This window comes from Vidua chalybeata, chromosome 1, assembly GCF_026979565.1.
Source record: "Vidua chalybeata isolate OUT-0048 chromosome 1, bVidCha1 merged haplotype, whole genome shotgun sequence".
NCBI classification, from domain to species: Eukaryota; Metazoa; Chordata; class Aves; order Passeriformes; family Viduidae; genus Vidua; species Vidua chalybeata.
This window is the reverse complement of record NC_071530.1, coordinates 152141690-152154342: the sequence shown is the minus strand read 5'-3', so window position 1 is coordinate 152154342 and position 12653 is coordinate 152141690. Positions and strand designations below refer to the sequence as shown.

At 36.9% G+C, this 12653-nt stretch overlaps 1 protein-coding gene across 1 annotated transcript in view; it reads right to left on the bottom strand.

The window, feature by feature from the left end:
* ARHGAP39 (Rho GTPase activating protein 39) overlaps positions 1–12653 on the bottom strand; it is a 116725-nt gene that overhangs the window by 7525 nt on the left and 96547 nt on the right. The window contains exons 6-10 of the mRNA XM_053967832.1: positions 12191–12283; positions 2775–2848; positions 1163–1362; positions 265–356; positions 9–178 (exon numbers count right to left, since the gene is read on the bottom strand). Coding sequence (XP_053823807.1) covers positions 9–178; positions 265–356; positions 1163–1362; positions 2775–2848; positions 12191–12283 — 629 coding nt within the window. The remainder of the gene's footprint in view (positions 1–8; positions 179–264; positions 357–1162; positions 1363–2774; positions 2849–12190; positions 12284–12653) is intronic.

Below are 12653 nucleotides of genomic sequence, written 5' to 3'. Positions count from 1 at the left end.
GCTCGTACCTGGAGGAAGCGGATGAGGTAGCACAGCACCATCTTGTTGATCCGGGGCAGGGAGTGGACGACGGCGATGGCGGCCTCGGGGTTCTCGTAGTGGGAGATGCACTGCTCGTAGAACTCGTGGGGGATCAACGGCTCCTCCAGCTCGCGGTACCACAGCTTCAGCAGCGACGCTGGAGAGGACACGGAGAAGAGGACAAGATGTGAGATCTTCTAGATGGAGGTTCTGGTCCCACCAAACATCGCCCCAAGATCCTACCGGGAACGTGCGGGTCCTCCAAGCCGGTGGGGATCTTCCATTGGTCCACCTGCAGCTTGAGGGCGTTGACCTCATCGATGTCACCGGGGACCCTGTGGGAGGAAGAGGTGTCGGTGGCCGAGTGACCAATGGGGACCTCCCAGCTCAACAGCTTTGGGTGCTCCAGGAGAACCAGGGGGGGACATCAGCTGGGCATGGAGCTGGTTGGTGCCACCAAGACCCCATTGTGGGGGACACCATGGAGAAATCTCCATGGCCTTGGAACTGTTTTGTGAGCTTGGTGGCACCAAAACCCCACCATAACTCTGGTGGCCACTGTGGAGAAACCTCTATGGTCTTGGACCAAGGAGAAGCTGGAGGAACCCACTGGATGGTGCCACCAAGACACTGCCATGACTTTGGTGGTCACGATGGAAAAATCTCCATGACGTTGTAGTAAGGAGAAGTTGGGAGGATCCACCTGGTTGGCGGCACCAAGACCCCACCATGACTCTGGTGGCCACTGTGGAGAAATCCCCATGGAGCAAGGAGAAGTTGGAGGGACCCAGGGATGATGCCACCAAGTTGCTGCCATGAGAGGTGGCCACCATGAAGAAACCTCCATGGCCTTGGAGCTCTTTTGGAAGCTTGGTGCCACCAAGACCTCACCATGACTGTGGTGATGATCATGGAGAAACCCTCATGGAGCAAGGAGAAGTTGGAGGTACCCTCTGCATGGTGCCACCAAGACCTTGCCATGACTCTGGTGGCCACCATGAAGAAACCCTCATGGCCTTGGAGAACCCACCGGAGAAGAACACCCAGAAACGTGAACTTGCCCCGTTTTGAGACAATTCTTATGAGAACCTCCAGCTTGCCACCACCACGAGATGTCCCTGTGACCGTGGGGTGGCTTTACCTGAAGATGCCCTCGGTCTGGTCCCCGTTGAGCGCCAGGACCTCCTCGGAGAGCCGGGTCTGCACCCAGGGCAGCTGCCGGTCCGGGTACCGCTCCTTCTGCATGGCCACGATGTCCTGCAGGGAGCTGCCGAACATGGACGGGTTGAAGACGGCGTTCTTGGCGTGACGGATCTCCTCGATGTTCGGCTTCTTCAGGCCCTGCAGGAGACACCAGAGGTCACCGGTGGCCTCCGTGGTGGCCAGGGTGGGATCTGCTCAATCCCACCACCCCCCCCCCGGTTGAGCTTCCTGGAGATGGTGATGGAGACATGGATGGACTCCAGGCAACTTGGTCAAGGTGGTTCCACCATCCATCCATCCATCCATCCATCCATCCATCCATCCATCCACCATTGATTCGGAAGTGGATCCAACCCTTTGGAGCTTGGTGGGACCATGGACACTCTGGAGGATCTCCACCAATGGATTCTGCCAGGAGGAGAACGAGCCACAACTCTGGGATGCTTCTGGAAAGCTGAACATCGGCGCTGGGCTTCCAGAAGGTCTCCAGAAGTTCCTTAGAAAGTTCCCAGAAGGTCCCTCCCTGTAAGGTTTTCAGAAGGTCTCCAGAGAGTTTCCAGAAGATCTCCAGAAGTTCCTTAGAGAGTTCCCAGGAGGTCTCCAGAGAGTTTGCAGAAGGTCTCCTGAAGATCACCAGATGGTCTCTGGAATGTCTTCAGAAAGTCCCCAGAAAATCCCCAAAAGGTTTCCAGAAGGTTTCCAGAAAGTCTTCAGAAGGTCACTAGAAGACTCTCAGAAGTTCTCCTGAAGATCCTTAAAACGTTCCCAGAAGATCCCTACAAGATCTTCAGAGAGTTCCCAGAGGATCTCCAGAAAGTTTCCACAAGACCTCCAGAAGATCCTCCGTCAGTCTCCAGGACGTCTTCAGAAGATCCACAGAAGGTCCTTAAAAGGTCTCCAGAAAGTCTTCAGAAGGTCTCCAGAAGAATCCCAAAAATTCTCCGGAAGTTCCTTAGAAAATTCCCAGAAGGTCCTCCCTGCAAGGTTTTTGGAAGGTCTCCTGAAGATCTCCAGATGGTCTCTGGAATGTCTTCTGAAGGCCCACAGAAGATCCTTTAAAGGTTTCCAGAAGGTTCCTTAAAGTTCTTCACAAGGTTCTCAGAAATTCTCCAGAAAATTTCCAGAAGGTCTCCAAAAGTCTTCAGAAAGCTCTCAGAAGTTCTCCAGAAGGTCTCCAGAAGATCCCCAGACAGGTTTTAAGAGGTGCCCAGAAGGTCCTTTCAAGCTTTCCAAAAACTTCCCAGAAGGTTCTTGGAAGTTCTCTAGAAGATCCTTAAAAGCTTCCCAGAAGCTCCCTACAAGAAGTTCTCCTGGAAACATTCCAGAAGGTTCCCAGAAGTTCTCCAGAAGGTCCTTAGAAGATCCTCAGTTGCTCCCAAGAAGATCTCCTGGTCTCCAGCAGATCCCCAAGAGTTCTCCAGAAGTTCTCCTCACCACAATCACCACCCCCTCCCTCCTCCAGCCCCTTCCCCAATCCCAGAAGCTCCTGGATGACCCTGGTGGGAGGTGACCTCCTTGTCCACCCCTTCCCAAACCCCATTTTCTGGTACCTTCTTGGCCCCGGTCAGCGCCGCCTTCTGGAGTTTGTTGTAGCAGTACTTGGCGTAAGTGCTGATGGCCACCCCTGCAAGAGAAGACACGCTGGGTGGCGGGATGTCACCTCCAGGATGGTGGCATGTCACCTCCAGGACCTGGAAGAGGTCCTGTCCCCTCCCTTTCCCCTCCCCGTGGTGCTGCTCCATCTCCATCCTTGCCACCACTCGCAGGGGGTTTGAGGAGGACCTCATCCTCCTCAAACCTCCCAAGAACTTTGGAGGAACCACCAAACGTGGAGCTCTGGAGCTCCGTGGTGGCTTCATCTTGGGTGGCTTTTGAGGGCCACCACTGCCATGGTCACCACTCCCATCCCATCTGTCTTCTCCAGATCCCACTGCTTCCATCTTCATCCCATCCCTTCTTCCTGATGTCCTCCAGGGAGGAGATGACGCCTGTCCCAACAACCCTGCAGGCTTGATGGGACCTTCTGGACCATCCCAGAAGAAGCCCGGGAGACCTGGTGGCACCTTCTGGATCATCCCAACAGCCCCAGGGACCTGGTGGAACCTTCTGGATCATCCCAGGAGAAGCTCTGGGGACCTGATGGAACCTTCTGGATCATTCCCAGAGCCTTGGGGACCTGGTGGGACCTTCTGGACTATCCCAGAGGAAGCCCTGGAGACCTGGTGGGGCGTTCTGGACCATCCTAGAACAAGCTCTGGGACCTGGTGGACACTTCTGGACCATCCCGACAACCCTGGGGGACCTGGTGGAGCCTTCTGGATCATTCCCAGAACCTTGGAGACCTGGTGGAACCTTCAACCTTCTGGACCATGCCAGAAGTAGCCCTGGAGACCTGGCGGGACCTTCTGGACTGTCCCAAAAGAAGCTCTGGGACCTACTGGCACCTTCTGGACCATCCCAGCAACCCTGGGGACTTGATGGAACTTTTCTGGACCATCCCTGAAGGAGCTCTGGGGACCTGGTGGGACCTTCTGGACCATCCAAGACCAGGTGGCCTCGAATCACGGGATCTGCTCATGGACGGATGGAATGGTTGGGGTGGGAAGGGACCTCTTGAGGACCAACTCGTCCAAACCCCTGCCAGGAGAGCGGGCTGGATTTCGGGATCTCCAGAGGACCTCCAGAGGGTGGGGTTGGTGGAATCTGATGGGGTTTGGTGGGATCTGATGAGATCCAATGGGATCTCGTGGGACTTGATGGGGTATGGTGGGACTTGGTGGGATCCGGTGGGATTTGATGGGATCCAATGGGATTCAGTGGGACCTGATGGGATTTGGTGGGATCTGATGGGACTTGGTGGGATTTGATGGGATCTGGTGGGGATCTGATGGAATTCGGTGGGATCTGGTGAGGATCCGATGGGGCTTGGTGGGATCTGGCGGGGTTTGATGGGATCCAATGGGATCTGGTGGGATCCGATGGGATTTGATAGGATCTGATGGGATTTGGTGGGATCTGGTGGGATCTGGTGGGACGTGGTGGGATCTGGTGGTGTTTGATGGGATTCAATGGGATTTAGTGGGATCTGACGGGATTTGATAGTATCTGATGTGATTTGGTGGGATCTGGTGGGATTTGATGGGACGTGGTGGGATCTGGTGGTGTTTGATGGGATCCAATGGGATTTAGTGGGATCTGATGGGACTCGATAGGATCTGATGGGATTCGGTGGGATCTGGTGGGGTTTGATGGGATCTGGTGGGTTTTGATGTGATCCAATGGGATTTGATGGGATCTGGTGGGATCTGGTGGGATTTGGTGGGCTCTGATGTAGTTTGGTGGGGTTTGATAGGATCTGATGTGATTTGGTGGGATCTGGTGGGATTTGATGGGACGTGGTGGGATCTGGTGGTGTTTGATGGGATCCAATGGGATTTAGTGGGATCTGATGGGATTTGGTGGGATCTGGTGAGGATCTGATGGGATTTGGTGGGATCTGGTGGGGTTTGATGTGATCAAATGGGATTTGGTGGGATCTGGTGGGATCTGATGTAGTTTGGTGGGATTTGATAGGATCTGATGGGATTTGGTGGGATCTGGTGGGATTTTATGGGACGTGGTGGGATCTGGTGGTGTTTTATGGGATCCAATGGGATTTGGTGGGATCTGATGGGATTTGGTGGGATCTGGTGAGGATCTGATGGGACTTGGTGGGATCTGGTGGTGTTTGATGGGATCCAATGGGATTTAGTGGGATTTGATAGGACTCGATAGGATCTGATGTGATTTGGTGGGATCTGGTGGTGTTTTATGGGATCCAATGGGATTTGGTGGGATCTGATGTAGTTTGGTGGGGTTTGATAGGATCTGATGGGATTTGGTGGGATCTGGTGGGATTTGATGGGACGTGGTGGGATCTGGTGGTGTTTGATGGGATCCAATGGGATTTAGTGGGATCTGATGGGATTCGGTGGGATCTGGTGGGGTTTGATGGGATCTGGTGGGGTTTGATGTGATCCAATGGGATTTGATGGGATCTGGTGGGATTTGGTGGGCTCTGATGTAGTTTGGTGGGGTTTGATAGGATCTGATGGGATTTGCTGGGATCTGGTGGGATTTGATGGGACATGGTGGGATCTGGTGGGGTTTGATGGGATCCAATGGGATTTAGTGGGAATCTGGTGGGATCTGGTGGGATCTGATGGAGTTTGGTGGTGTTTGATAGGATCTGATGGGATTTGGTGGGATCTGGTGGGATTTGAATGGGATCCGGTGGGATTTGAATGGGATCCGGTGGGATTTGAATGGGATCTGGTGGAATCTGGTGGGGATCTGGTGGGATCTGATGAAGTTTGGTGGGGTTTGATGGGATTTGGTGGGATCTGATGGGAGCTGGTGGGGTTTGGTGGGGATCTGGTGGGACTTGAATGGGATTTGGTGGGATCTGGTGAGGATCTGGTGGGGATCTGGTGGGATCTGATGGAGTTTGGTGGGGTTTGATAGGATCTGATGGGATTTGGCGGGATCTGATGGGATTTGAATGGGATCTGGTGGGATCCGATCCCGTTTTTCGAAGGACCGGCCCCACCCGGAGCTCCTGGAGCTCCCCAGGCCCCTCCTGGGTGTCCCCTGGAGGCTCCTCCCGGGGGATCCCCGTTGTCTTAAATTAATGGTACTAATTAATTACATTAGTAGCGTCAATTAATTCAATTAATTACATGAATTAATTCAATAGATTATATAAATTCTCTTATTAAATTATATTATTCAAATGATAGTACATCTATTAACTCTATTAATTAGATTAAAGTAGTAAATAAATTAATAAAATTATTTAATTAACTGCAATTTCCTTGATTAATTATATTCAATTGATGGATTTATAAATAGTATATGTATTAAAAAATATTAATAATAAAATAGTTTTCTATTTAAGGTTAAAATTATACAAAAATTAGAAATTCATCATTATTAACTTTTAATAATTATTGCCATTATTAATACTAGAATTAATAATCTATATTATAACTTATTTTAGGGGACTTTCTCAATTAAATTAATTATTTAATTATATGAATTAATTAAATATATATGAATAATATATATATAGATTATATATATTAATTATAAAGTAATTAGATTATTTGAATAAATTAAATTATTTTATCACTCATATTAATTAAACTATATTATAAAATTAATATTTGGTAGTAGACATAGTAATAGAATTAATTAATTATTAAAATTATTGGTATTAAATGGACGAATTTATGAATAATATTGCATGTATTAATAATTAATACATTAATTATAAAATAATTAGATGTAATAATGTAAAGTATAATATTAAGGACAAAATTCTATATATTATGTATTAATTGTTATTAATAACTCTCAATAATGAATACAATTATAAGTATTATAATTATTGCTAATTAATATAAATACTTATTTCAATAATTTAAATTAATTATAGTAAGTTTAATTATTGTATTATATAGAAATACATCACTGTGTATACTCTATATATTAAATATATTATACTCTATATAATAAATAATAAATGTTTATTAACAAGAAAATTGTTTAAGATGAGAATTATTATTTAATAAGAAAATATTGTGTATAATGCTATATTTATTAAAATATATGTTATTTATTACTATGTCTATATAATGATAATTAAAGTATAAAGTAATGATAAATAAAGTAAAAATATATAATTTATAAATAGGTATATATAATTAGAATTAGTATATAATACAAATGCATATATATAATATATAACATATAACATAAACATAAACATATATAATATATAATATATAATATATAATATATAATATATAATATATAATATATAATATATAATATATAATATATGATATATAATGGTATATTATATATTATATATTATTTATATATTATTTATTGTATATTATATTATATATAATTATAAAATATATAATATATGTGTTATATATGATATATAGATGCTGATTTTATAATATTATATAATATTATTATGTAATTATATAATTACATTATACTACATAATGTTTAATAACCTATCATATATAATAAGTTGCATTATATGTTATTATGTTATATATTTGATGTATTAATTATTAGAAGTATACAATTAATAGAATAAAATTAATATTACTATAATTAATAATGTAGTAATAATATATTGATGTAGCAATAGTAACAGTAATAATTATAGTAAAATTAATTTAGTATATAATTATACATTATATATATAATATATATAATATAATACATATATGTATATAATATAATATAATATATATAATATACATAGATACATATTATGTATATTATTTATATAATATAAACTATTTTATCATAAAATAATAACGTTATTAATAATAGTAATAATAATGATAATAAAAATAATAACTATGAAAATAATAATGATAATGATGATAACAATAATAAATATATAATGGAATAGGATATACTATAAATTATAAATATACAATCAGTCCCTGTGTGTTCCACATATTATAGAACATAACCCTATACATTCTATTTATAGAAATGATAGAGATATTAATTATATCTAATTATTCTTTATTATTTCAATGCAATGATAATAAAGATTTTAAATTATAATATACTTAAAAGTAAAATTATAATATAATTGTTATAATATAGAAATAGAATATAAATAATTATAATTATAAATGAAAATATAATAACGAGATTATTATTATTATTATTATTATTATTATTATTATTATTATTATTATTATACTAAAACTAGTATTTATAATTCTATTAATATTATTTGTTACTTTTACCATTTCTATTACTACTTCCAACATTATTATTTAACAATATTACTATTTATTTTTAATATTAATTTTAACGTCCAAATTGTGATTTTTCGAATATAGTACTAACACTAACACAAATATTAATACAAATAGTAATATTACTATTAATATTTATAATATTTTAATTAATATTTCTAATATTTTTGTTGCTATTACTACTCCTACCATTATTATTTACTAATATGACTGTTATTAATAATGCCATTAATATTATCATCCATATTACTATTTGTTATTAATGAAACAGTAATATTATCCTAATGCTAATTATACTATTAATATTAATACTACTAATAAAACCAATATTTATAATTCTAATAATATCATTATTGCATTATTTATTAATATTGCTATTTGTTTTTGCTATTAGTATTACTACTAACTCCATATTATAAATTATTAGTTATTTAATAGTGATGCTGATATAAAATTAATTCTTGTATTAATACTAATAATAGCAACTATATGACGGCATTATTTAATTATATTAATATTTTTATTAATATTAATACTAACATCTCTATTACAAGTTGTTGTTAGTATAACCCTAATACTACAATTAATGCTTATAGTACTACTAATATTAATAATAATATTATTACTACATAATTCACACCAACTGTATCGCACCCCTATTAATTACCCCAATTAATAGAATACTATTAATACTAACAGTGCTACCAATAGCAATGCTAATGTTAATCTTAATAATAACACTAATTATATTAATACTTCTACTACTACTACAATTACATAAATTACACCAACTGTATCGCACCCCATTAATTACCCCAATTAATATTAATACTAATACCAATAGTAATATTAATACTAACACAAATTATATTCATCCTGCTAATAATACTATTATTACATAAATTAAACCAACTTTCTTACCCCTATTAATTACCCCAATGAATATATTAGTGTTAATACTGACACTAATAATACTATCACTTCCAATCCTAATAAATACTATCACTAATTATATTAATACAACTACTACTACTAAGATTATTGCATAAATTACACCCACTCTATCTCACCCCTATTAATTACCCCAATTAATGGAATAATAACTAATACTAATACCAATACTAAGAATACCAATGCTAGTATTAATACCAACACTAATATTACCAATATGAATAATGTAAGGATTAATATTATTAATTCATAAATTACACCAGCACTATCTCAACCCTATTAATTACCCCAATTAATATAATATTAATACTGATACTAATAGTGTTGCCAATACTAATACCAATACTAATAGTAATTATATTTATGCTACTAATATTGCTATGTAAATTACACCAGCTCTATCTCACCCCTATTAATTACCCCAATTAATAGAATAATACTACTAATAATACTAACACTAATTATATTAATACTACTAATACTACTTCGTAAATTACACCAGCTTTATCTCACCCCTACTGATTACCCCAATTAATATAATAATGTTTGTACTAATGCTAATAGTGCTACCAATACCAAAACCAGTACTAATACTATTATTAATATTAACACTGATTATATTAATACTACTAATATTTCAACATAAATTACACCAGCTTTATCTCACCCCTATTAATTACCCCAATTAATAGAACAATACTAACATTAATTTTATTAATGCTAGTAATACTGCTACGTAAATTACACCAGCTCTATTTCACTCCTATTAATTACCCCAATTAATAGAATAATACTAACACTAACATTAATTTTCTTAGTACTACTACTACAACATAAGTTACACCAGCTTCATCTGACCCCTATTAATTACCCCAATTAATAGAACACTATTAATATAATAGTGCTGCCAAAAACAATACCAATACCAATACGAATATTAATATTAACACTAATTATATTAATGCTAGTAATACTGCTATGTAAATTACACCAGCTCTATCTCACTCCTATTAATTACCCCAATTAATAGAATAATATTAATACTAATAGTGCTCCTAATAGTGCTACTAATAGTGCTCCTAATAGTGCTCCTAATAGTGCTCCTAATAGTGCTCCTAATAGTGCTACTAATACCAATATCAATATTAATTAATATTAATATCAACACTAACTATATTAATATTGCTAATACTACTACTACAACATGAATGACGCCATCTCTATCTCACCCCTATTAATGACCCCAATTAATAGAATAATATTAATACTAATAGTGCTACTAATAGTGCTACTAACAGTGCTACTAATACCAATATTAATATTAATTAATATTAATATCAACACTAACTGTATTAATATTACTAATACTATTACTACAACATGAATGATGTCATCTCTGTCTCACCCCTATTAATGACCCCAATTAATAGAATAATATTAATACTAATAGTGCTACTAATAGTGCTACTAATACCAATATTAATATTAATTAATATTAATATCAACACTAATTATATTAATATTGCTAATACTACTACTACTACATGAATGACGCCATCTCTGTCTCACCCCTATTAATGACCCCAATTAATAGAGTAATATTAATACTAATAGTGCTACTAATAGTGCTCCTAATAGTGCTACTAATACCAATATTAATATTAATTAATATTAATATCAACACTAATTATAGTAATATTACTACTACTACTACTACTACTACATGAATGACGCCATCTCTGTCTCACCCCTATTAATGACCCCAATTAATAGAATAATATTAATACTAATAGTGCTACTAATAGTGCTACTAATAGTGCTACTAATACCAATATTAATATTAATTATTAACACTAATTATATTAATATTACTAATACTACTACTACAACATGAATGACGCCATCTCTATCTCACCCCTATTAATGACCCCAATTAATAGAATAATATTAATACTAATAGTGCTACTAATAGTGCTACTAATAGTGCTACTAATACCAATATTAATAATAATTAATATTAATATTAACACTAACTGTATTAATATTGCTAATACTATTAACACAACATGAATGATGTCATCTCTGTCTCACCCCTATTAATGACCCCAATTAATAGAATAATATTAATACTAATAGTGCTACTAATAGTGGTACTAATACCAATATTAATATTAATTAATATTAATATTAACACGAATTATATTAATATTACTAATACTACTACTACAACATGAATGACGTCATCTCTGTCTCACCCCTATTAATGACCCCAATTAATAGAATAATATTAATACTAATAGTGCTACTAATAGTGCTCCTAATAGTGCTTCTAATAGTGCTACTAATACTAATATTAATATTAATATCAACACTAACTATATTAATATTGCTAATACTACTACTACAACATGAATGACGCCATCTCTGTCTCACCCCTATTAATGACCCCAATTAACAGAATAATATTAATACTAATAGTGCTACTAATAGTGCTCCTAATAGTGCTACTAATAGTGCTACTAATACCAATATTAATATTAATTAATATTATTATTAACACTAATTATATTAATATTACTACTACTACTAGTTCTACATGAATGACGCCATCTCTATCTCACCCCTATTAATGACCCCAGTTAATAGAATAATATTAATACTAATAGTGCTACTAATAGTGCTACTAATACCAATATTAATATTAATTATTAACACTAATTATATTAATATTACTAATACTACTACTACAACATGAATGACGCCATCTCTATCTCACCCCTATTAATGACCCCAATTAATAGAATAATATTAATACTAATAGTGCTACTAATAGTGCTACTAATAGTGCTACTAATACCAATATTAATATTAATATTAATATTAATATTAATATCAACACTAATTATATTAATATTGCTAATACTATTAACACAACATGAATGATGTCATCTCTGTCTCACCCCTATTAATGACCCCAATTAATAGAATAATATTAATACTAATAGTGCTACTAATAGTGGTACTAATACCAATATTAATATTAATTAATATTAATATTACTAATACTACTACTACAACATGAATGACGCCATCTCTGTCTCACCCCTATTAATGACCCCAATTAATTAATGAAGCCCCATCCCTCTGCCCTCCCTGGGGAATTCCGGGCTCCCTACCCGGGATCTCCTCGCTCTGGGGCTTTGGTTTCTTTCGCAATTTGGGTTTCTTCTGATTGGTCCTTGCCAGGAGGTGCCGGAGGTGCCGCGAGACTGGGGAAAAGCACCGGGAATTCCCGCGGGGAACGACAGCGGGGGCGGGAGAACAACGGGAATGGGCGTGGGATTGAAATGAAATGGAAATGAAAACAAGAAATTACAATCGAAATTAAAATCGAAATTAAAATCGAAATTAAAATCAAAATCAAAATTAAAATTAAAATTATTTTTTTTAATATTTAAATTAAAACTAAGACTTAAAAAATTAAATTAAAACAAAAAATTGAATTAAATTTGAAAATACAATTGAAATGAAAATAGAAATAATTTATATATAAATATAAATATATTGAAACTGAAATTAAAATTTGAAACGAAATGGAAAGGGAAAAAATAAATTAAAATCGAAATTAAAATGGAAATT